General features: G+C 32.8%; 2 protein-coding genes across 2 annotated transcripts; one reads left to right on the top strand and one right to left on the bottom strand.

Annotated features, from left to right (window-relative positions):
• Window positions 1–16: 16 nt before the first annotated feature.
• LOC143085684 (aminopeptidase N-like) lies at window positions 17–27929 on the top strand. Its single transcript, XM_076262182.1, has 21 exons — window positions 17–337; window positions 817–1297; window positions 1957–2124; window positions 2821–2938; window positions 4892–5012; window positions 6133–6287; window positions 15388–15501; window positions 16311–16445; window positions 16823–16888; window positions 17318–17383; window positions 17830–17990; window positions 19254–19345; window positions 21901–22034; window positions 22684–22739; window positions 23947–24094; window positions 24631–24710; window positions 25175–25285; window positions 25651–25815; window positions 26261–26407; window positions 26741–26822; window positions 27254–27929. Exons 1-21 carry the CDS (start codon window positions 67–69, stop codon window positions 27410–27412), a joined length of 3030 nt encoding a protein of 1009 aa, XP_076118297.1. The 5' UTR covers window positions 17–66; the 3' UTR covers window positions 27413–27929.
• Window positions 8114–14706, bottom strand: LOC143042912 (uncharacterized). Its single transcript, XM_076215420.1, has 5 exons — window positions 14373–14706; window positions 13294–13417; window positions 10929–11046; window positions 10149–10285; window positions 8114–8408 (listed from the first exon to the last, which is right to left on the bottom strand). Exons 1-5 carry the CDS (start codon window positions 14572–14574, stop codon window positions 8114–8116), a joined length of 876 nt encoding a protein of 291 aa, XP_076071535.1. The 5' UTR covers window positions 14575–14706.

The following is a 27929-nucleotide window of genomic DNA, read 5'->3' as shown; positions in this document are numbered from 1 at the left end:
GTAATATGTCAACTTTGACGAACTTTGGTTTTAATTCCCACTCTCACTGGTGTTCAGAAGGAAGCCATGTTTTCATCGTCTGAACGATTTGATATGGGTTCGAGTCGCGGTGAAGCTTATGCGACTGATTATGACAAAAATGATAAATTCAGTCTTAAGATTTCAACAGCATTTGTACTAACATTGTTAGCGGTAGCTATTGCAGTATGTGTTGGACTTATTGTTCATTTTGCTGGTGGGAATAAAACTGTTACATGCCAATGTTCATGTCCAGGGGACGGTTCCAACTCCGGTGGTCAGAGTGGTTGTCCGGAACAAACAACTTTACCGAATACATGTAAGTTGTCATTCATAGAAATAAAGACAAAGCGATCGGTTCTAAATCACTGGGTGAAATTTAATTTGTTCTTTAAGCCCCCCTTTTTTTAATATTATTAATAAGATATGATTGATAGGACTGGAGTTTGTTTTGTTTTTTGTTGGGTTTTTTTTTGGGGGGAGGGGGTATTATGTTGTGTGAAGTATATATTTTAATATTTTTAATGAGATATGATTGATAGGACTAGAGCGTTGTTTTTCTTTTTGATATTATGTTGTGTGAATATATCATAATGTGTCCTTGAATGTTCATAATTATGTCGACCACAATCTTCAATTTTTATATAACTTAACTTTCCTGTGTGCAGGAGTCGTGAGTTGGTCTGATTGATGTGACCTGTTGTACTATTCAGAAAGTTTTTTGACGTTACTGCAGAAACAGTATTTATTTATCATTCCCTTTTTTACTCTATATATCAAACATTTTACTTTATTTAGGCACACCATGTTCGAATGCAACACAGACTCCACCAGTGGACATGACAACAACAGAAGCGCCGCCATCAGCACCACCACAAATCACAGACGACGTGTTGTTACATACATCATTAAAACCTGTCCACTACAATGTCGTCCTCCGTCCGAATTTGTATGAAGACAACTCTCAACATTTTACCTTAAATGGGTCGGTCCGAATATATTTCAACTGTATAAAAAGTACAAATAATATTACAATTCATATTCAAAACTTGAATGTAACAGATGGTTCAATAGTCGTGCGCAATATGACAGATCAACAGATCCCTCTGCATAATTATACTAGGGACGATTCTGCTCGACACTTCCTGGCTATAAGATTGGGTGAAAACCTTGTGGCTGGCATGAATTATTCAGTAGAAATGAGTTTTATTGGACCATTACAAAATGAAGATTTATCTGGATTGTATTATAGTAGTTACATGGAGGATAGTCAAACGAGGTATGAAATATATTTAGCTTTCTGGCAAAAAAAAAATAAATCATGTCTTTTTTAGGAGTGATTTTTGTCCTGTTAGCTTTTGTCCGAATGCATTCATAATGATTTGAAAAGATACTCAATGAAAAATATGCTTTAATTCCTTTGCAGTTCAAACGCGCGATGAATCACACACCTTTTCTGTAATAACATGAATCTTATAATTACTTTCTGTAAAAATGGTAGAAATTCTCCAGTTGTCCTTGAATTGTTACTGTTAATTTAGATTAACATCCTGATTATTTTAGAACATTAACCTGTACATGCTGTACGTGTATATATGTAATAGCTGCAATTTGAAATACAACTCCTAAACATTTCCTTACATATCTGTTATTTCTTATATGTATACAAATAAGATACTTTTCAGGTTTTATTCAAATTTGTATTTGTATATGAAACTATCCAGAAGAGTACCATTTCTGCAAGATTAAAATTAATTTGTTTCAAATAACGTTGCAGTGATAACATAAACGGTGTCAATTTTTCTGCATCAGTTGCGCATTTCGACATTCAATGTATCATCGGTGGTGCTAGAGGTCAAACTGTTTGAAAATCCAAAGCTTATTAAAAAGATGAAGCTGAATACCGAAAATGTTTACATCTCATTGTGTTCGTTACAGATATATGGCTATTACACAATTTCAACCAACAGATGCTAGGAAGTCTTTCCCTTCGTTTGATGAACCAGCTCTGAAAGCCACGTTTAACATAACTCTGGAGAGACGAAACGATACTGTGTCAGACATGATAACATTGTCAAATATGCCAAAGATCGACACAGTGCAAAGGTTTGGGGCAAATTTGTTTGATAAATTTGTTATTTTTTAAGCTATTTTTAAAACATGACTGTTTATTAATGATGAAACTGGAATACTCACAAATACAGAAACTTCTAATAACTGTATAATGTTCTCTGACAAATAGCATTTATTATTATAATTACTGTTACATTTTTTTATTTTAATTTTTAACTGTTTTATCTTATCATTTACCTTTTGTTTCAACAGTCACATATACCCTATTTCTTTAAGCTTTTAAATGTTAGTTTATGGGTTTTATCCTTGAGGAATTTTGAGTATCAAACATTAACATTGTTAGATTAGGAGAGGATTAGAGATCTCTGACAGTGGTGGATCCAGGGGGATCTTGGGGTTGAAACCCCCCTTTTTTATTTGACGAACAATGCCTTTGAATGGGGACATATAGTTTGGACCCCCCTTTATCGTGGATTGGGACATACACATTTTAAAAATGGCTGAATCCGCCCCTGTCTGACAAGTTGGTTTAGCCAGATGCCTGAAATTTTATCATCTCACTTTTGTACTGTTATATTTCTTGATTTTCCAAACTCCCATTAGTGTCTTAAGATGTCTTTTTAAGTTATTGTTGTCGTAGGATTGCTGTTCCATTGACGTATCTCCTTTTATTCATGTATTAGATAGTTTCTGCGAAATTACTATTTCGTAAATATTTCTTTTTAATAGCACTGGTGGATATTTTGCTGATATATTCGAGCAGACCGTTGTTATGCCAACTTATCTTTTGGCATTTGCAGTATGCGATTTTCCACATAAAGTTAATACAACCAAATATAATCACACGGTAAGCAAACATACCTAGTTGTTGTAGGAATTATTTAACATTTTCACTTAATGTTAAACAGATATTGTTATAATTCAATTTACAACTGTAATAAACTCTGTATTGTGTAACTGTTACACCACATTTTTATTATTAGGCTTGACAATAAAATTGGACGATGTAAGGTGCCATAAACAACGAAAATCAATCATTTTATAGGATTTAGTTTATATACTGTAGCAATTCATGATATTTTTTTATTTGTATTCTGTTTTAGCTCACCTGGCCTAAAAGGCCATGTGAGTTTTTCTCATCACTTGGCGTCCGTCGTCGTCGTCGTCGTCGTCGTCGTCGACGTCGTCGTCGTCGTCGTCGTCGTTAACAATTTTTCAAACATCTTCTCCTCTGAAACTACTGAATGGATTTGAATGAAACTTAAAATGATTGTTCCTTAGATTATCCTGCACAAAGTGTGTGCTTCGATTTTTGATCCGTCAAAAAACATGGCCGCCGTTACTTAAAATAGAACATAGGGGTCAAATGCAGTTTTTGGCTTATATCTCAAAAACGGAAGCATTTAGAGCAAATCTGTCATGGGGTAAAAATGTTCATTAGGTCAAAATCTATCAGCCCAGAAATTTTCAGATGAATCAAACAAACCATTGTTGGGTTGCTGCCACTTAATTGGTAATTTTAAGGAAATTTTGCAGTTTTTGGTCATTATCTTGAATATTATTATAGATGAAGATAAACTGTAAACAGCAAAAATGATCAGCAAAGTAAGATCTACAAATAGGTTAATATGACCAAAATTGTCAATTGACCCCTTAAGGGGTAAATGTCCTTTAATGACAATTTTTCACAATTTGTTCATCATATTTGCTAACTTTAAAAAATCTTCTCCTCTGAAACTACTGAATGGATTTGGATGAAACTTAGCATGATAGTTCCTTAGATTATCCTGCACAAAGTGTGTGCTTCGATTTTTGATCCGTTAGCTGTACATGTTTGCCTGGCATGGTTCAATATGTTCAATAAGGCATTGTTTACCAGGTGAGCGATTCAGGCTCTTGGGAGCCTCTTGTTTTAAGCTTGTTCATAAAGTTTAAATTGCACCATGTTCCTATTGCTTATTTCTTCAATTTTACTACCTCATTTTATACTTTCTTTATTTTCCTTTTTAAGATTTGTCCAAATGACACGATTGATTTAGTTGCCTTCTTATTTACGAGATCCCATTTTATATCAGAATAAACAGTTAAGTGTCATTATTATATTACATACAATATAAATCGAAACATAAACAAGCCAAGACAATACTTTATTTTAGTCGCACCCATTGGTTCAAGTTATAAACATACTAATAGACTAGTGTGATTTAACATTGATATAAAACATGCAAGAGCAATTCCAAATCGAGATATGAGAGTATCTTTAAAATCATATAGGTATCTAAATTAGCAAATTGAATATAAAATACATTTACTTTTTTTAAATGTAATTGCAGATCAGTTTTGACAGTTCAAAAGTACTATAAGCATCACTTAAAAAAGGCATTTTTCGTAATCAGAAAAAAAACATAAAATGACTATCACATAAACATGCGCGGTACACATAAATATGCGTGGTAAAACTCTGGACACTTCAACTTCTTTAAGATTTGTTACTTTTTTTATCCCCCATAAAAATATTGTCATTACATGATGTACACGTTTTGTTTAATTTAAGCAAATTATATTTGCAACTAAGTTAACGCACTTGTGATCACTTGTTTCGTTTTCTGGAATAATTTTTTACACATATTTCTTTCGACAACATTTTCAGTAATTAAAAAAACTAACTTGGTCTTTTCTTTTTATTTTTAACATGGTACAAATCACTTTAGAATTTTTGCATATATTGTATATTTATTGACATATATATTCAAATGACTGTTTTAAAGTATTATATTTGTTGACTTTCGATCGTTTATAGTTTCGGACATTTGCCAGAAAGGAGTATATAGAACACACCAATTACTCCCTGTGGGTGGGTAGCAGACTTCTAGATGAATTCGAAGACTATTTTGAAATTGAGTATCCGTTACCAAAACTAGGTATGTCAGGGAAAAACATGATATAACAATAATGGAATATGCTATAATATAAGTTTGAAAATTGAACTCAACAGCGTTGTAATTAGATTTTTGTGTTGACAAATGTTTGGGCCTCAACGGGATTTGAACTTACACCTATGATACATACACTACAGCATTAATCGCTTAGATCTAGGCCAATCGACCACATGATCAGCCATATCAAACTATAACTTCGATAGTGTATTGGTGCCTTGTCACTAAAGGCGAATCTAGAGAGAGACATGAAACGTGTGTTTTAAGCATAAAATATACACGTGACCATGTTTAAGCCCAATAGATACAAAGACAGGAGTTGGTTTTCTAAAGAAATTTTGATTTTAAGTGGTACTTGTCATTTTGACAAGGTTTAAATAAATTGAAATAATGTCAGGTATTGTAATAATAAACCTCCATTAAAAGATTGTTGTCTATAACTCGGAGTAGAATATAAAGTAAAATAATTATGGTCAAATATACACAAGTCGGCAATGAAATGTAAAAGTCAACATTACAAACTTGAGTCATTTGTAGCTGTATTTGTCGAAAATTTCTAAATTTTTGTTCCTCAATGCGCTTCAACTTTGTATATTATTTAGCCTTTTAACTTTCTTTATGCGCGAGTCACTGATAAATCTTTTCCAGACAAAACGAGTGTCTGGGTACACAATTATAAGGCTGGTATCTTTAATGAGATTTTATGTCTGGTGTTGTATCCGAAGTGTATACTTCTATCAGCTACGAAAGGTTGCAAGCAAATGCTCCTGTGATCCTGCAACTGGCTGTTCGATATTCATGAATATTAACAGAATAATATTATGGTACGCTTCCATGATACAGCAACTAAACGACAAAAAAACTATAAAAAAGGGGGCAAACCGGTCTATACAGTATGTTTATATAAACAAAGTTTTTACCTTAATCTGCAGTCGAATTTCAATCATAACAAAATTCATCCAAAACTAATCATTTCCACTAACCAGCTTTATTTTTGTATTTGATAACTTTTAAAGCAACAGAATCTGATAAACTTAATTGGAACTTGATAGCTGCACGTAAACGTTTCCCAAGAGTAAGTGACAGCACTATAATTATTTTGCAGATATGATCGCTATACCTGACTTCTCTGCTGGAGCTATGGAAAACTGGGGCCTTGTTACGTATAGAGAAAGTATAATGTTTTATCATCCTGACATATCCACAGTCAGTCAGCATATCTTTACAGCAATTGTTGTCTCACATGAGTTAGCTCATATGGTAAGTCAAATATCCCGTCAGTCAGCATATTTTTACAGCAATTGTTGTCTCACATGAGTTAGCTCATATGGTCAGTCAAATATCTTACAAAATCATTTGTGAGAATCGTCATTATTTTTCTGGTCGCAATCTATGTATATCTTATTTGTAGAATTATTCCTTTATTTATTAATTGTGTTTGCGTGAGTTCATTATTTTTATGCCCCACCTACGATAGTAGAGGGGCATTATGTTTTTTGGTCTGTGCCTCCGTTCGTCTGTGCGTCCGTCCGTTCGCTTCAGGTAAAAGTTTTTGGTCAAGGTAGTTTTTGAAGAAATTGAAGTCTAATCAACTTGAAACTTAGTACACATGTTCCCTATGATATGATTTTTCTAATTTTAATTCCAAATTAAAGTTTTGACCCCAATTTCACGGTCCACTGAACATAGAAAATGTTCGCTTCAGGTTAAAGTTTTTGGTCAAGGTAGTTTTTGAAGAAGTTGAAGTCTAATCAACTTAAAACTTAGTACACATGTTCCCTATGATATGATCTTTCTAATTTTAATTCCAAATTAAAGTGTTGACCCCAATTTCACGGTCCACTGAACATAGAAAATGATAGTGCGAGTGGGGCATCCGTGTACTTGGGACACATTCTTGTTCTGTAATAAGGGATGTTCGAATTTCAGGTTAACCTATTAACAACATTGAAATAACTCATAACGGTTGCAATAGTTTCGTCCTGAATGTGTATGAAATAATTGCAGCTAGATGTGAAGTCATAAAAACCTATCAATACTAAAGACTTCTGTTACACCACCATATACTGCTGTCTTCGTCATTGTATGATGGACAGAAATAGGCTGATTCCATGTTTCAATGAAATACGTTTAACTTGGATGCCAAAATGTGCATTCTTTATTTGAAAGTCAGATATAAATATACTTGCTTTGCTATATTAAGGATCTTTTAATTTATACAATTTGAGACGAGGGATGAGGCGCAAATATGTTTAATCCGCCACGTTCTGTATGCGCCTGTCCCAAATCAGGAAACTGTTATATAGAAGTTACCGTTGTTTGATGTCTGTCATAGTTTTTTGATGGACTTTTTTTTTTAAATAAATCATAAAATAATAAAATTGAGACAAAAGAGCAGCATTAGGTCATGTTGAGGTCATTTATAGCCGATTATACTGTATGTAATTTACTCACTGTTGAAGGCAGTTTGGTTACCTATTGTTTCGTATACCCACCGTTTTTTGGACTCTGACGGAAAGTCTCAATGACAACCATACCACATCTCCTTATTTGCATATTCCTGACAGTGTGTTTATCTTTAAAGTATGTTACAAAAATTAAAGACCTTCTTATTGAACAGGAATAAGTCAGTAAATCTATTTAGATTTAATGATTTTCTTTCATTTGTTGCTTTTCTTTTTCGAAGGCGCGATTCCAATCTCTTTTTAGATTCAATTCAAAAACAACAATGAAAATAAATAGTTTCTTATATTTATCAAGAAAATGAAACAAATGTAAAACAAAGGGTGAAAAATAAAGGCTTGCAAAATACAAATTTAAGTGTAAATAAATTTGGTCTGTCATGTACTTGTATGTGAAACGTCTACAGTGTTGAAAACAAAACATGTATAATAATCATTTGAAATAAGATGTCAAGAAAAAATATCTTAAAGCTTGACACTTGTGAGAACTCTTCTTTGTAGCTGGTATTTAATGCTCGGCATTCTCACTAACCATCTATATGGCTTAATGCAGGAACAGTGGCTTACATTGCACTTGTTACTTTATTTTTATACCGGCTAAAATCCCCCGCCCCCACCGCCCCCTCAATCTCCTCCTCCACCCCCACCGCCCCCTCCATCTCCTCCTCCACCACCAGAAAATCCTCCTCCTCCGCCTCCTGAAAATCCACCACCACCGCCGTCTCCTCCACCATGACGATGATGGTTTCCGTAGTGACCCGTATTAGCTGCGTAACAGCTACCACTTCCTCTCCGACAAATACACATACCAACTATCACAATAGATACAAAAACCGCACCAAAAGCAATTCCAACTATAACACCGACTACTCCGTCTGTTGTCTCTATGTGGTTACAGTTACCATTTTCTAATGTGGTTCTGTAAATAAACATTCAAATATGTTAGTAAGTAATTAAATTTTATTAAGAGTCGGGCATGATATGTACAAATTAACATAGTAAACATGAACTCTGTAAAGCTCTTAACCGACTTAAAGTTTGTACCTCAAAGTTGGTCTATCATAATGCCTGAACTGATAGCTTTTGACAATATTAATAAATGGTATTATTAAGCCATTAAGCAAGTTCAGGATTTGATGTTGATATGTATTCTGATAGGTACCAAACATTTTTTGGGAGGAATACTGTTTTTTAATCGTGGGGTTTCATTCTTGAGATCCTTACAAAAATGTGCATATACCATTGTATTGTGTTTACTTATATTTTATCCTTATTATCAGTGAAATAACACAACACCCGAACAGGAGTTAAGCATGTAACCATGCAGTTACTATGTGGTCAATTATAAGATTTAATATATTTATAGATTTAGGTTGAATTAATTGATTACTTGCCGAAATGAATGGCACAATTTTTCTCTGTATTGTTTTGACAGCGTTAAAATCAGTAGGTTATAAAAAAAACACTGGAATTTTTAATATAAAGGAGTCTATTTTTCATTCTTAGTGAAGATTACAAAGTTTCATATATTTCCCTACTATCAAAAATAGTTCCATATTGCTAAGGAAGACAATATTGCAAATTTTTCAAGTTCTTTTTTAATATAGTACCGAAAGATGTTTTAACCGAAATAAATTAATGTGCGTCTAAAACAATGTTCTTCACATTCCTTGTGTTGAATAATAACGAACATTATGTTAAATTCTATCAAAATAGCTGTGTTTAAGAATCTCTAAGCAATAATAGTTTGTTAATATTTTCGAAATACATGAAATATGATTATTGTTGTGAAAACCTAAAAAGAACTTATTTGAAGCTATAATACTATAGTACAGCGAATTTGATAAAGAATAAAGGAAATTTAGCCACTGTTTGAAAACGAGAAATTGATTGATAATTTTTTGGTCGCTTAACGTCCAGAGGTAAATATTCCATAAATATTCGGGACTAGAACAAATTAACTATAAACAAGAATGTGTCTCCAGTACACGAATGCCCCACTCGCACTATCATTTTTTATGTTCAGTGGACCGTGAAATTGGGGTAAAAACTCTAATTTGGCATTAAAATTTGAAAGAGCACTTCATAGGGAACATGTGCACTAAGTTTGAAGACGATTGGACTTCAATTTCATCAAAAACTACCTTAACCAAAAACTTTAACCTGAAGCGGGACAGACGGACGGACGAACGAACGAACGGACGAACGAAAGGACGCACAGACCAGAAAACATAATGCCCCTCTACTATCTTAGGTGTATCGTAGCTGGGGCATAAACACAATAAAAGATGCCCTCGGGAATGGAGGTAGGGGAAATTTTGACTGCATCTAGAAAACGAGAATATATTGGATATGGCCAAAAGTTTGCCTTCCAACATGCCATCTACGGATACATTGTACATAAATGAGTTGTTTCACGGGTTCTTTACGTGCAGAGGGAGTGGCACTCTCTTTAAACGAGGCATTGGATTTAACGTCCCTATTCTTACTGGATGTTGGTTGTTAGTACGTGTATATTACGCACAGCTAAATGAACATCCCACTTTGGCAAAGGTTTTTCTGTAGTCAGGTAGAAGACCAAAGTACCCATATTCCTATTCCTAATCACCCTTTTTATTGGGAGGAGGAAGCAAGGAAAATTCACTCTACCATACATTACCTGTAATGTTCTATCATTTCCCGCAAGCCTTCATAATAATGACCTTCAGTAAATCTAGGTCTAACATTTTCGTATACTTCCTCTATGCAATCTAAAGTAAGTGATTGGTATGCCAACGGACCGGCGTCTGTATAAACCTATATAAGTACAACATACCGAACTTATTTACTCCTGTACATTTTTACTTGAGTGCATCTTAATTAGGACGATATAGATTAATAGAATCCACAGATTCGGAAATGTGTCAAATTAATGCGTATAAGATATGCATTAAGAATTTGAAACAATTTTGATGTTTAAAAAAAAAGTCATGTCACAAATGAATGCTTAAATAAAACAAAGAAAACAGATTTCCTGACACTAAAAACTTTTTTTTTTTTTTTTTTTTAAATATTTCCCTTCATCAAATGAATAAACTGTATTTAGATAATTTATAGTCTGAACACTCCATATTCAGTTGGAACAAATATCAGTAAAACGTTTCTGCGTCTATGTTAACCGCATTTAAACCATACATGTAAGTCATTTATATGTATATTCATGTAGTTCATATAAATTTGTCATAATCTACCTAGTTATTTTCGGTATTTATAAATGATTATTGAATGCGTATGGTATTGTATTTATTTCAAGTTTTACAGATTTATTGGCTTGTGCTTCTAGCAGTGTCAAAATTTGAAGAAGAAAAAAATGATGATACCAATCATATAAAGAGAGTTTTATATTCAAGCGAATTTACACACTATAAGGGACGAAGTTTGGGATAATTGATACACGTACCTGCCTATCATCTCTGGATACTAATATGACAATGTTATTACCACAGATTTGAAAATTCCATGTCTTTTTTCTTAGATATTCTGCAAATTCCCTTGCTTTTGTCTCACTGTCGCTGAATCTGCAATTGTTCAAAAATTAAGAACAGCAATTCAAGATGTATATATCGCCACGATTGATTTTGATAAGAATAATAAACCTTCGAAACTTGTTTTCTTGTCTTATAATAAAACTAACACTAGAACACACCCGCGAAATCGCGGGCATTCAGAGCGTAGTTTAAAGTATGTAAAGTGTTGTTGGAAGAATTTTGTAAAATAATGAATGACTGTAGAATTTCAGCAAAAGTATATACGTCATAGGTTATTGGGGACAGGAAATGTTTTTTTTTATCCCTCCACCTTTATTTCCAAAGTTCCCAATTTTTGGTTTTCTATCAATTTCAATATGAACATAAATTTAGTATGTTATGAACATTTAAGTTAGGAGCCTGTAATTCAGTGGTTGTCGTTTGTTTATGTGTTAGATATTTGTTTTTCGTTCATTTTTTGTACATAAATAAGGCCGCTAGTTTTCTCGTTTGAATTGTTTTACATTGTCATTTCGAGGCCTTTTAAAGCTGAGTATGCGGTATGGTCTTTGCTCGTTTTTTGAAGGCCGTACGGTGACCTATAGTTGTTAATTTCTGCGTCATTTTGGTCTCTTGTGGAGAGTTGTCTCAACATGGCAATCATACCACATCTTCTTTTTCTGTAATCAATGAGTTTTGTAAAAGATTTAATGACTGGAAAATTTCAGAAAAGGTATCAAAAGTTCACATGAATAATTTTAGCGCTTATCTGTTGTATATTATGAACATTCATTACTATATAAATAAAGTGTATTTACTTTCAATTCTAAGTTAACTAATCGATCCATGGTGGTCATTGATATAGCATACTGACTCTCTCTATTTAATAAACTCTGTGACCACCGTGGATAGTGACCTTGAAAATGATAGCAGATAAAATTCTGAAATAAACTTTATTCGTAGTATATGTATGTTCAAAGTATACAGAAAAACGCAAACCGGAAGTCTAATCTGACTTAAAATTTCGTCCAATGGAGGGACAATATCCGGATGCTTTTTTTCTCGTTTTTCCCTCAAAATAACTCAATCTGAATAATTATATGAATGGATGACAAATGCGACTATGCACTGTACCTATAGGACACAGATGCGTGCGGGTTAATTTATTGTGGAAAGAAGAGAAGCGACACACAAAATAACTATATATATATAGCTATAGTTAAATACTTGTACCTTTACAGTTAAAATAATAAAGCATGCAAACAAAGAGTTTACAGGTCTTGCTTGCCAACTTTGTTTGGTTGTTTGCTCAGGCATTGTAATTACGATTGACACATACATTCAATGGAGAGGCGGAGTAACAGTTTGTTAACTATATATAAAAAAAAGAGTTGATTGGACAATGGATATTGCATAGGAAACAGTTTTGATATTCATTGACCAATCAAACCTTTGTGTATAGTAAACAAACTGTTATACTCCACCTACCCATTGAATTTAGGTGTTAATCTTAATTACAATGTCTGAGCAAACAACCAAAACAAAGTTGACAAGCAAAGAATTTAAACTCTTCGTTTGCATGCTATATTATTTTAACTGTAACTTGCTTTCAGTTATTCCTAGCATTAATGCCAACGATAAATATAAGGTAAACGTCCGAGTCGGCCTTTTCCCGCCATTTAAAAAAAAATCATGAACTATCTGAAAAAGGAGTATTTTTGGGTTTTGTTTTAGCTTATTTTATTTCTGCTCTTCTGATTTAAAAATTAAATATCAACTTTAAATTCTATATTTCTTTTTTTAATTTCACCTGAGTACTCCTTAAGGTTAATTTTTTATATCATGTTCAAATTAAAATTTGAAATGATTCAATCATGACAAAGATTTGTTTTTCTGAATCAGACGGATTGTGAAGTTGTTCATGATACATTAGCATTCGATTATTAGAAACATATTTGCGTAAATCTAAAAATAACTTTAACATATATTTTCTTATCGATATGGTGCAAAAGATTAGGTAACTTTCCCGGCACTTCAATTAATATTTAACTCTCAAATGGTACTAGTAAGTACTTAAAAGTTAAGTATGATTTTTCAATAGCAGCGAGTCTAAATATTACATTTGAAGAATTGTCGTATTTTCTATAAATATAATTTAAATGCTCAATAAATAAATGAAATGATATCAAGGTCTAAGAAATAAGTTTACAGTATTATAGGTATTATAAGCGACAGTGACTGATAAATAAAATTTTCGTTACTGGTTAAACTGGTTATTTTTTGTAAATCCAAACATACCCTACACTGTTAATGGATGGAATCAAAGCCACAGATATATTAAAACCATCTTGACCGGAGCACTGTGAGCATTCGCATTTTCCAGAGTTTGCAATCTCATTTATAAAGGAGTCGAGTTCGTCCGCTGAAAAAGTATAATATATCAATATAAAAAAAGGCCAAAGCTGTAAATTGGGATATTGTACATGCAGTACATTTTATAAGTATCCAGTGGCGGATCCAGGGGGGGGGGGGTTCCGGGGGTGCGCACCCCCCTTTATTTTTGCCGATCAATGCATTTGTATCGGGACATATGTTTTGCACCCCCCCCCTTTGCCCTGGGTGCCCTGGGTTAGCACCCCCCCCCTTTCGAAAATTCCTGCATCCGCCCCTGGTATCATTTATGCGTATTAACATTCCTATCATCTCTTTCTAACCTTTTCTCGGGTAGAACTAATTGCTTCATAACTTCTATATAGTTCAAGATATTACCCTTTCAAATGAATAGTTTCCCGGTATGTTTTTATCAGTACAGAAAATCAAGTATTTGAATATAACAAATATATGAGGTGACATCTATATCTAAATAAACAACATGTAAACCAACACCGTGTCTTCTTCACGATTTAATGTACTGTTCTAAGGTTGTCCTTAACATTTGAAAAAGAAAATATAAAATTCTGAATGTTTGTGAGTTCTTTGTTAAATTATTCTTAAATATTCGCGGTCTTTTGTAGCTGACGGACTCATTGTTGAAAGCAGTACGGTGACCTATGATAGTTGTTAATTTCCGTGTCATTTGGTCTCTTATGGAGAGTTGTCTCATTGGCAATCATACCACATTTTCTATTTGTAATTTAACATTTTATGAAAATAAACTGCATTAATTTCAACAATAAAAAATGAAGTTTTGTTTTTTCCTTCTCACAGCTTGATTATTCAACAACGGTCCTCCATTGTCACTAGTACTGTCGTGTGGTTATATTGATTGATTTTTGGTTGCTTAACGTCCAGTGGCAAATATTGCATGCATGTTATGGAGTCTAGACACTTAAAACAGCGAAAATACGATTTACAATACACTAAATAACACTAAGTACCTCTTTGACCTGACAGTATTTGCCCTGGATCACAAATCCACGACATTTTACAATCCCTTCCACACCTTCCAATGTCCGTTTGAGGGTTCGGAAAGACTTCTTTACTCCAACTCGCTTGGTTTGTTGAGTCCGGGATGCAATTCTGCGTTACTGCAGATTTCACCAAATAAAACGAAACAAAGCTTACATACACGAACTTCATAATCTTATTTTACTTCAGTAACATTTATATTTAGAAACGAATGATATATCCTGGTCACTGCTCGATCATTATATTGTTGAATCTAATTTGATGATGTTTAAATTGACCTTAGGCTAACGTCGTGATTTCAAACTTTATATGGGTGAATGGATATCAAATAGCTCACCACTTGACACAGTTTGTATACATGAACAATGTACATACTACATGTACATGTACCTTATATTATGTTACACAATATATTATTCAATCATTTGACAATACACATATTAAAAAAATCATCAACAAAAATTATAAAATGTTACACACTATTATTCAATCATTTGACAAAAGTTTAAAACGTTTTCATCGTTGACAAATATTTTTATTTCGTTTATTCATTATTACATTGATATTTTTTTTAACTTGCATATTTGCAGACACGCGTTGATATGTTCGGTAAATTCATGATTTTGCTGAGTTTTGTCGATGTCATTTTTAAACTTACTGCGTCTAATTATATAAGGATGATTTTGTAACATGCGACTGAAAGAGAATAATATAAAGCAGCAAGGTTGAAATTAACGTTAGGTATCTGAAAAAGAAGAAAAACAATTACCCTTTACAGTAATTTCAGACTTTTGTATTTATAATGAATCTATATTGTACAGTTAGGGAGATGCATTACAAACGTTATTTAAATAGTAACTCAATTGATTTATATGGTGTTTGATTGATGTTTGATTTAAGCCACATCAACAGACAGAAACCCAAGGACACACAATCTTATATGAATGTTATGCATTTGTTAAAATGTATTGTCTGTTCTTTCAGTGGTTTGGAAATCTGATATCCCCCAAATGGTGGGACGATCTATGGCTGAACGAAGGCTTTGCGACATTTTTTGAGTATGTTGGAGTAGATATGGTGGAAACTGATTGGGATATGGTAAGGAATGTTATCTTATAACATTACTATATAATTTTAAATGTAATCAGAAAAAAAATGTCTCCTTTCCTAACCCTGAGTTAGTTTAAACATATTTATTTATAGTGGATTGGGAAACAAGTTTTTGCAACTTATATCAATTACTTTCCACTTTGTGGGTGCGAGTGCTGCCTTGTAGCGACATTATCCTGTTCTTTTTCGAAATCTATAAGGGTGTCTTTTACCTGACCCTTGATAGGTGACATATGTAAGGATCAAATAACTCGATTATTTTTGCGAAGTTAATATCATATTCGCGAGATTTACGAAAATCACGAACCACATTACTGAACACATACATACTTCGGTATTAACTTGCCGGGGTCAGATATAAAAACGTTTCTTAGCTTTTGGTCTTATTAGGTGCTTACAGGGACGATCTGTTTTAATATATTGCAACGTATTTTTCTTTTCAGTCGTACGAGATTCTTGCCGTTGTCGTTTGAAGTTTTCATAATGATTTTCAACCAGCCATTGTATAACTATGAGACACAAATTAAAGAACATCCAAATCAAAAATGTGTTCCAACTTTTTTATTTTATGATTGGTTCATCTTTAAAACCTAAATAATTTTGTTGCTACCTTGTTGTAAAATACTATGAAATGCCAAAGCATCTAGAAATGTCTGTAATGATCTGACTTTTGCTTGATAACATCTTGATATTTTAACTCTTTATATTTGTTCCATTTTAAAATTTGGCTAATACTCTTATTGCATTCATATATATTAGTAACTGTTGTAATCCTTACGTGATATATCTCCAATTAGATGAACTACATGGCATTAGACTGTATACAGTATTCGTTTGACACAGACAGCCTTGAGAGTTCTAGACCTATATATCAACAAGTGTGGACACCGAATGATATTAATAATATCTTTGACGTCATAACATACTATAAGGTAAGAAGTTTTCCTCATTTACAGACAAAATGCATGTTCTTACACTTTTTTATAATGGAAATTTAAGCACCTGGTTTAAAGCCTTTTTGAGTCTTAATTTACTGTACAAAATAGACCCATGTACAGAAATGACTTGCGTTCAGATTTTAGATTTCTTTAAGTTTCGCTATTCGGTCATAATAAAATCACTGTCAACAAATAATGAAAGAGTAAAAACAAAATATTACTGTACATTTTGTTGACATGCTAATCGATCCATACAGAACTATGAATTCATAAAGTGTAATCAGTGGTATTAAAACAAAACACAACACAAAACATTATTTCACCTCATAAAACAGTAAAATGTACTTCCCTTTTCTTGGTATTTTTTCAAGGGAGCCTCTGTAATTCGAATGATGTGGTTTTTCCTGGGAAAGGAAAACTTCCGTCGAGGGCTTCGGGTAAGTATCATTCATTTACTTTTTTGTAAAAAATAAAAAAAATAAAAAACAAGATGCATGTGGTATTTGAATTGAGAAAAGGACGAATAATTTTCAGCATGTGATACAGATGTGTAAACCAAAGAACGTAAGTTAACGATGCTTTATTGCCTCGAAAGTTGACAAAGATGGTTGTGTTATAAGCATTGTTTGGATGAACGCAAAACATAAACAATTATGATGACATAATCTAATAGTTAGTACTTTTTAAATTCATATTAATTATTAAGATTTCGACTTTAGAAGAAAAGACATTATGCATACTCCAGATGTATGACCTGCTTTTTGTGGTCCGATATATCAATATCAGAGTCGGTATACTAGTTTTTTCATAATCCTACAATTCATGTACAATTTACTGCATGTTTTTTTTGGTGTTGCTTTTTGTAGGATTACATCAAAGATAGAGAATATGGAAGTGCACAACATGACGATCTGTGGGAGGCATTATCAGATGTATGTAAATACTGAGTATACATGTATTATAAAATATGGTTCATATAAGAAGTATACTCCTTTAAATGTTCACCTGCTAATATTTTCGTACGTCCAAACCTTTAAAATCTGTGGATGGCTTTTTACCGCACCACGATTGTTTTGAACATGTTCAAAGTAGTCACGTTCATTACGATCATGAATAACTCACCACGACCGTGCCGCGACCTAACTATGATCTACACGATCGCACTACGATTGTAAAAATTTGCATTTTTTTAGAGATCGTAACTGTGCCTGGTGTGACCTAGGTATTCCGTTTTTAATTTTTATTAATTTTTTTTAAGAGCCTTTGAATTCAAATTGAAAATGTTATTATATAATGTTTTTCATATCTTCTTAAAAAAAAATTACAACCGGACATTGAGAAAGCAACAATCAATCAATGTTACATATCCTCGCTTCAGGAATCTAAAGCTAATGGTACTAATATAGATGTCAGAAGAGTAATGGATACATGGGTTGAACAGAAAAATTATCCTATTGTCACTGTGTCAAAAACAAGTACTGGTTTCAAGTTAACACAGCAACGTTTCCTACTTAGAAACACCAGTCAAACCAATCAAACGTAAGTCATTTATTTCAGAAAGTTGGTCCAATGGTATTTAATTTGGTATAATTTTGCATTGTTTCACTGTTACCTTTTTAACTTTTTTGGATTCGTTGGCATTTTTAACTTTTTTGGATTTGGGCGTCACTGATGAGTCTTTTGTAGACGAAACGCGCGTCTGGCGTAAATACAAAATTTAATCCTGGTATCTATGGTAATCTACGTAATAAAAGTACATGTGTTTCTGAATAAAATGTAAATAGTGACATTGATGTGTAATTTACCAACCAAAATATACCGCCTAATCTTACGTATATATCCCTTATAACAATTGATGGTGCCCTTATAACAATCGATGGTGCTCTATGTCAATCTCAGTCGGCTTAAACTTAGAAAGATATAACATAATATAGATATAGGAAGATGTGGTATGAGTGCCAATGAGACAACTCTCCATCTAAGTAACAATGTATAAAAGTAAACCATTATAGGTCAAGGTACGAGCTTCAACACGGAGCTTTTGCTTACACCGAACAGCAAGCTATAAAGGGCCCCAAAATTACTAGACGTATAAAACCATTCAACGGGAAAACCAACTGTCTAATCTATATAAAAACGGAAAACGAGAAACACTTATGAACCACATTAACAGACGACAACTAATGAACATCAGATTCTTGACTTAGTATAGGTGAAAACAATTGCAGAAGGTCTCCAGAATAACGATTTATAAACTACTTCGAGTAAAGGAAAACATATTTATAATAAAAGTAAAAATATTTACTCGGACCGTGTGAACTGTATCACAGAGGCAACTTATTATCTATTAGTCTATAATAACCGTCGTAAATTCAATATAATGTCCTTTATGAAAACTAAAATAGCACAAATTCCGAATTTCGAGGGCAATTCAAAACGGAAAGTCCATTATAAAATGACAAAATCAAAAGCTCAAACATATCTTACAAATGGAAATCAACTGTCATTATTCTCGACTTGGTAAAGACATTTTCTTAATATGTAGAAAATGGTGGATTAAATCTGGTTTTATAGCTAGCTAAACCTCTCACTTGTATGACAGTCGCATAGAATTATAACGCATGATTACTTAAACAAAACTATACCTATTAGGGCAAAGTTTCTTATGGAATCGGACCTAATTTTCGAGCGTACTTCTGATTATTAATTTTGAAAGCTTTATGGTAGTTTAATGTGTTGCTATAGCTTGTAATGCAAATTGCAACGTCGTATTTTTTTATGTAGTGGTGATAATTTTTACAGATTTTTATGGGAAATTCCAGTAACTTACACGACAAATGTGCATCCCGATTTTGAACAAGATTACAGGAATATTACATGGATGAATACGACAGGTAACATAAATTGATATTATAGTTGATTTGTGTTATTCTTACATGTTACATATTGATATATAATATCATGATACATAAGGTAATTTGAATAAAATGGTGCCTTTTAAGTGATTGCAGTCTGCCATTTAATTGTATAGTTATTGAGCAAGTTTATATGATTGACACAGAATCCGACGTTGGCCATCTTTTGTGCCTGTTTATATACCCATGCCCCTTTTTTCATTATTTCAACGGTTTCGGGCAAATGGAATTTGACATTGATTTTTCTATGTAACATTTTAGAAAATGTCAATTATGTCTTCACTTTCGCAAAGGAAGATATATTGTTTAAGTAGTGTTTTTCTTTTCTCTTTTGTTGTTTCAGTACCCTTATGAAATTTAAAATGTTGCTGCAGCATTGCCGCAGCGTTGCAGCTTTAAAGCTGCAACCTAATCAGGTTGCCAGAGGATTGTTGCCGGAGTAGTGCCGGATGCTGCTGCTAGCGGCATTGTTCTGGCATCATTGCGACACTAATTCCTTTCAAAATTAATGAGCACCACAATATAGCCAGAAAATTTGATGATGTCACTTCCAGCGTTTTTAGCTATTCCCTGTACTAGTGTGTTAGAAATCCACCATGTTGCTTGTGATTATAATTGTATTGAAGAATTTGGTGTTCTAGCTGTTTTTTTTTTTTTTTTTGGAAGATTTGAAGACTTGTAAGTAAACTCATATCAAGTAATTGCATGTATAGAAAAGATCAATTTTGCATTGTGTATTTCAATAACATGGCCTCATCTGAGTTCACTATACATGTATCGGTGAAGTTTGTGGGGTTTTTTTTTTGCAGCAGTTTAATTGCATACTTGTAGTTTGGTAAATAACATAATATTATTTGCTAAACTTAGGGCACATTAAAAATTTTCATTATTTTTTATGCAGATGCCACTGACATTTATTTTATGTGCCTGTGCATACAAATTTATAATGCATGAATGCATGTCATATATATATGCATTGACAACTTGTTTTTGCCGGCACAATACATTTTATACAAAGCACGGCCTATTCGGATGTTTTGTCACTAAAATGATGCAAGAATATAGCCGTATTAGCGCCGCAACATCGCCACAATAATGCCAGAAAACTAATTTGCATACGAAATACGCTATAGCCGCATCAGTGCCGCAACATGATGCCAGAATATTGCCGCAACGGCGGCAGAATATAGCCGCAATTATGGTGCCAGAAAACTAATTTGCATACGAAATATCATGCTATCGCTGCATCAAAGCCGCAACAGTTTGCAGCAACAAAGCCGCAGCATAGCCATACTGCTACCGCAACTATGTGCCAGAGGGCTTATATTTTCATAAGGGCGTTCTTTTGTATCTTTTAGTTTTATAAAATCTTGAGGGGCCTCGGTGGCCGAGAGGTCTAAGTCGTTACTACTGTAATCACTAGCCAGTCAACACTGAGGTTGTGAGTTCGAACCCCGCTCGTGCGGATGCACTCGACTCCAATCTTTATTGGCTAGGATTGTCAGTTTTCCTATTTAAGGTCGGTTGGGTTTTTTTCGGGCACCCCGGTGTCCTCCCCCCCCCCCCCCCCAATAAAAACTGGCCGCCACGAAATAGCCTAAATGCGGTGCTTAAAAGTGGCGTTAAAAAAACAAAAATCAAATAAAATGCTAAAACCTTGTTCTAAACATTTAGCGTGTTCTTTTGACATTGGTACGTAGGTCAATCTCCGTAAGACAGCGTGTCGATAATCATCATGCCCTTTATGGGTACTTGAACATCGATCTCAGGGTCAAAATAGTTGATTCTATGGGTCATTGGTGCACAACTTCAAGAGGACTATGGACGATGAACCCAAACCTCAATGTTAAATATCAATTTTAGGATGATTTTCATGTCGACCACTAAACTGTCAGACTTTCCGTTTGTCATGACAAGAACGTTTTCATTGCATCGAGGAGGCGGGTCCTCATTTAATATTACTATAATAGAAATTGTACGTTTATTATGAATATTCCAATTTGCCATGACACTAACTTTCCACTTCTAGAATGTGTTTGTTATGCATTTGTTTTACTTGAGGTACTTATATAGATGAAGATGAGACAACATTTTTTATGGCTAATTTTCATTTAACAAGCATTCATTAATATTCAAATATCTTAGAACAATGCCTTTTTTCTTTCGATTTTATATTACAAGTAGCTGATTTGAATGCTTCGTTCCAATCGGTAAAATATTAAGCCTCTCCATCTAACTCCAACTGTTTATATTTTTATATTTTGCTGTAATACTGCTGTCACATGTTTAGAGTGGACTTTTTCGTTTAAATGAATTCGCGTTTGTTAATTTTTGGTCTTTATAATGGACTGTATAATATGGATTCGCTCATTGGATAAGTCCATCGGGTGATTTATAGTTGCATACATGCTCGTCATTTTGAATTTTTGATAGTTGTCGTCTCATTTCGATGATACCAAATATCTGTCTGTATTTACTTTAAATGTATATGTACTAATATTTGCATAGTTTCATGAGTTTTCATCATATTCCAGATATCAGCATTGAAACTGCATATATCAACTACAGCTGGATTATTTTAAATATCCAGGAATATGGTTATTTCCGAGTAAACTATGATAAAGCAATTTGGAATAGAATAAATGAACAACTTAATCAAAATCATAATGTAAGTAGATTTAAGAAATAACAGTACTGTTATTCCGATTCTAATGCATTTCAAAAAGAAATAATACGAGAAAAATTGGAAAAATGTCTAAATTTGACAAATAAAAAAAAATCCGCGAAACTTAATGAATGATTGTGGCGCGAAGACGTCATGGGTAAACGTGACGTCATACAAATAAAAAGTTACAAACTGGAGGTTATTACGTTACCTGTACGCTTCAAATTCGGATAAAATAACATAAAATAGGCGAATTCGAGGTAGGTGTTGTTTTATTTTCGATTATATAGTAGTAATCGAACATTTGTTGATTCAATCATTTCAAAATGGTTGTTCCTCCTTAGTTACGCCTGATCAACTGTGGATTTGACGGCAACTTTTAGCCAATGAAAATTATTGTTACATACAAATTGCATTAGAATATGTTACTTTTTGTTTTAGCTGTTCTGCTTCAATCTATACCCTAGATTTTTAAATATATTTTTTAATTTAATCTGATTTATTGGCACTATAGATAAAGTTAGAGTTGCTATAATCAAATTGTCTACCTGATGTAATATTTTAAAAGCTCGTATCGAGCTCGAGGTTAATAGATTTGCCTAACACCTATATGAAATGGGAACACCATAACCATATACATTTTCAAATGCAGATTATCCACGTGGTAAACAGAGCTGCTCTCATAAGTGATGCATGGGCTTTTAATAAGTAAGTATTATAAATAATCCCACGCAAAACGTCTGATTTTACTACCGTCAGATTGTATGACGAAATTCAAAGTCGACTTCAGAAACATATATGTTTTACACATGACTTGGTCTTGCTTTTTTAAAAAGATGGTGTATTGTATAAACATTTATTGAGATGAGAAACGTCCAAAGTGTAGTGCATTGCTTTGGTAAATAAAATCAATTTGAGTATACCGCTGTTTAATAGCCATAATTCGATTTAAATAATACAAATCCGGGTCACAAACTAAAACTGAGGGAAACAAATCAACTATGAGAGGACACAAAATGGAACAACCGAAACACTGAACTGCTATATAAACCAACACCAACATTCATAGAAACGGACTATGTGACAATAACTGCCATATTCCTGACTTGGAACAGGACATTTTAGGGGAACATGGTGGATTTAACCTGGTTTCATTGCTAGCTTAACATCTGACTTGTATGACAGTCACATAAAATTCGTAAAAGTTTTAATGAAATCAGTATGTCCTATGTTAACTCTAAAGTTAATTGAGAACATTCCATGATTATACAGATACTGACTTTATGTGAAGCTGTATTTTACTAGGTTCAGTTCCAATACTATAATAAGTATTTGATCATATTCTGGTCATATATTTATATCCACATGAAGAATGAATAAAAGAAGAATGCATTACCCTGACACCAATTAACATCACAACCAACTATATGTACACCAAGAGTAAAAACATACGTACACATTTCCTGTTAAAGTTATATTGTATTAGAGAACATAATGTTTTACAATATTGGCTGGAGATACCAAGGACATAAAAGCTCATAAATCGAGCCTAAGAGAAACTCATGTTGCAATGACAAAATAACGAAAGACAACGAAAAGAAAACTAGGTCAACATAACACATACATTTTTGTACGCATAGAACTTAAAATAACGATTGAGTAACACGAAACTAACTAAAACTGGCTGTCAACTCAGGTACTCCGGATAGGAAGGCTGATATTGTGGAAACCGCCATATATGCATGGTTCTTATGATACGGACAAATTCGAAACAAAGTCTTATTTCGTCATCTGTGCTCATTTTGATTGTGTCTTTTAATAACGCTTGTTGCATGAGTGTAATCTACAAAGCCTTAACTACCTTAATGAATACCAAAGAGCGGTTCTCTAAAGAAACTTATTTTTACTTTTTTAGAGCAGGCATTTTAGATATAGAGACTGCTTTGCACACGTTGGATTATCTAAATAACGAAACAGAATATATTCCTTGGGGGGCAGCAGTTAAAGAATTAGCATACCTAGATAGAATGTTGGTTTCAACACCAGTATATGGAAATTTTGAAGTATGTATACTTGATAATGCAATAACATGAAAACAATAGTGACAGAATTTGTCAATTATATTGATATTATCTTAACAAACGAAATAAGGAGTCATTTTAATAGTTGTTAATGTCTTGTATATTCCTTCAAGTAGTTCTATTGAACTCCTAGTTTTATATTTAGATTCTTAGGGAGAGGGTAATTGTTAATGCATATGTTGTGTACATGAGTTAACTGCATATAATGTTATTAGTGTTCAAGGTTGTCCAATAGTCTTTGAATGGTTAGTTTATTTAATTTTGACTGAAAATGCTATATGTCTCCTTTGTCGAACAATCCGCATTTTTCTTTATTGAAAAGGTATAGTTGATAATAAGATATGTGGATTCTCAACGCCCATACGTACAGAAAAGGCAACCATTGCATGTACTAAGTTGCATAAATGTTATAGAAACAGATATGCAAAGTGGTACACAAAACCATATGCATATATCGTGCCTTCTATTCCAAGGGGTAGACAGCTTTATTAATACTTATGTTCTTCTATTTTTTCAAGCGCTTCATGATTGACAAAGTTAACAAGACTTTTATGGAACACCAGCTTAATATATCTATAAACCAGTCAGTTCAGAAAATGTAAGTAAACATTTTTTTTTATTCGGATATCAATGCAACATTAAATGTTACAAATAGAGTAAATTTGTTCGTTTCTGTGACACAATATTATATTCTTAATGTTTATATGGCCCTTTGGCTTAAATGGTTGCATTTTCACATCAAATTTTTAAAAAAAATATATAAGTGCACTGCAAAACCTGGTCAGGTTTTAAGTTTTCTAAAACATAAGATATATTTAAAACTTATTTACTTACGGCATGCTCTGCCTTAAAACTTTTCCAAGTGCACAGGTTTGTCTGTACTCTGAGTAAATATTTAGGTCAAAATGCGGCCCTTTTAGACGAAGGGTCCACATGAACCTTAAGACAACTATTTGGAAAATAAAAAATATATTGAATGGTTTTCAAATTTTCTCATTTTCTCATTTTTAGTCGAGACTTAAAAGGAATTGATTGATGACTATTTTTCTCGTTTGTTTACAGATTGCTTCAGAGTTCTGTAGCCAGTCGTGCATGTAAATATGGTATTAAATCATGCGCAGATGAGGCTTCGACGATATTTAATGAATGGAGAGACCAAATAGAAGAATACATGTAAGTTTATGATAATGTTGCATGTTTAATGATGAATAACAATGTTTTTATTCTTTTATTATTGAGTTATACGCACACATACTCACGATATATGAAATTTATACAAAAAGATATGCCCTAATAAAACATGTTATTGTGCTGCATTTATATCATTTCTTCATTCGAATGAATTTTGTGGTTTACCATGACACAACAAGGACTTTGTCATAGCCACATAACACTTCTTTTAGTTATGTACCTCTATTAAACCTCTTTCTCGGACTCTTTACCATATAATGTCATTGTGCAAATTTACTTTGTTGTAGTGTCCTAAATTTTCAGGTTGCGGCAAAAAAAATTATTGAATTGTTGTTCATACGTTTTAGCATAGCCCCAGATATAAGACGAACTGTATTATGTACAGCTCTGAGACATGGCAGTTCAGAGGACTGGGATTTCCTCTTCAGTAGATATGCTAACAGTTCCTCCAATGATCAAAGAACTTACTTAGATGCATTGAGCTGTTCTAGAGACAACTGGGTTTTACATAGGTAAATTGTACCTTTTTCTTCTTTTCCATTTTAAAGTCACTGTAATCGTTAATATAAAGCTGGTACTCAAATTAAAGCCCTGGTCAAAGATATTTTCTTCTTATGCAAATTATACATAGATCATATCAATATTATAAAGACGACAATTTTCTTATATAAACAAAAATATGAGGACAAAACACGTCATTCATTGTCATTTCCATCATAGCTGAATTATAATAAGTTCGTTGACAAAAAAAAACAATTTGACTTTAACACTGTATGAGAAAAGGCCATTTTCTCGCGGTTTTGGTGGCATTCTACTGTTTCTGCTCGTCGGTCGGGCTGTTATCTCTTTGAAACATTCCTCATTTCCTTTTTAATTTCTATTTTTACATCTTACTTATAAAGTTGATTTTTACGATCCGCTTTCCGTGTAATAACCAAATTATTTTCCATTTTAAAGGTACCTTGATTATAGCATACATATAGGCGACACAACAATTCGATCACAGGATGCTCGTTTTGCCATCTTGGCTGTAGCTTCAAACCCTCTAGGTCTTCAAATGACTTGGAGGTTTGTTCGTTCGAATTGGAAGTATATTGTCGAAGAGTAAGTATAGAGCGAGTATTTTTCTAATATTTCTTATTTGCATTTACAAAATAGCATGTTAGTTTACGTATCAAAATTATTGTACATCTGTTTAAGATGAATTTTAAATTGCATTCAGTATCTGACTATTGTGGAAAAAAACAATGCTATTAGATTTATATTTTTAGACGTCTTAAGTTGGAGATCGTCGCATTAATTGAAATTAAGGAATCAAAAGGATGTTCTTTTCACAATACATTATAAGTATTCTGCATGAGTTATTAGTTATTGTGATTAAGGAAAACACACTTCTTTCATACTAGTGTATGTAAATGATATCTGTATTGATTGTAGTTTTGGATTGGACAGTTATGCGCTAAATCAGATTGTTTTTGGAATGGCAAGGTTATTGTATACAGACTATGATATAGCAGAGGTATGTTGTGTTATAAAGCATTTAAAAATACAGAATCTAATCGTGTTTGCTTTTGTGTTTGAGAGCTGTCAAGAGTTATATCCGGATTGTTTTCATTTTAATGTGATTTATCATTTAATTTGAACTATCTCTAATAATATTTTCTGTTGTGGTACGGAAAGAGTCACATAATAATCTTTGTTTATAATTAATGTTAAAGTATTTTTTTGGCAGTGTGAAGACCATTTTTAAGTAGGCAAATTTTGTCATTCTAAGTAAACAATTGCAAGTATCAGTGATATATGTGAAAGTGAGCCTTTTTGTTCTTTTTCACTTTTCTGAAATTTAACATCTGTATAATTGATTTTACAATTCATGAAATACTTTAACTGAAACTATGCGACACTTGTTATTTGTATAATTTTTTTCAACAATCATTACTCTTTTTATAGGTTGAAAAGTGGAATACAGAACACTTGGAGTTAGCGAATTCTTTAAATGGATTTGAACAAGGAATCGAAACCATAAGAAATAATAAAGCTTGGGTCGATCACAATTATAATGCTATGGCAGGTTGGCTACAGACAAATTATCCTAACAAGAACTTGTGACAGTGTTATTAGAAAATGAAATCAAATTGTGCATTTTGTTTTAAGAAAAGAAAGCAATCACTCTGGGATTTGTTCCTAATTTATTTTTTTAGAATTTTTATTGTAGACCTGTTTTTCTCGATGATTTTAATTTGTTATGTCAATGCATTTTATCTGTCAAAAATATCTTACTATGATTACATGTTTAAATAACTTAATATGTTGTGCATAAAATCGACAATAATTATAAGAATGTTATAATGGCTGTAATATAAAAGAAATATTATAACATTCCTTTTTATTTTTCAAATTTTTAACTCCTTCGCACCATAATAATAGTTTCATTATTTGCTATTACTTTGCCTCTTCATAGTCTGTTTCTGCTGAATTTTCATTGTATATTATCTAAAAAACACTTTCAAAACATCTCCAACTCGACGATTGATCTGCGGTAACAAAGTTTTTATATTGTATTTATGCATTGTTAACTATATCGATAATACTGTTGCCAAAATAAAGCTTATAAGTAACATGTTAA

This window comes from Mytilus galloprovincialis, chromosome 8 (genome assembly GCF_965363235.1).
Source record: "Mytilus galloprovincialis chromosome 8, xbMytGall1.hap1.1, whole genome shotgun sequence".
NCBI lineage: Eukaryota > Metazoa > Mollusca > Bivalvia > Mytilida > Mytilidae > Mytilus > Mytilus galloprovincialis.
Note: the sequence above shows the minus strand (reverse complement) of the source record. Positions and strands in the feature narration are given on the sequence as shown.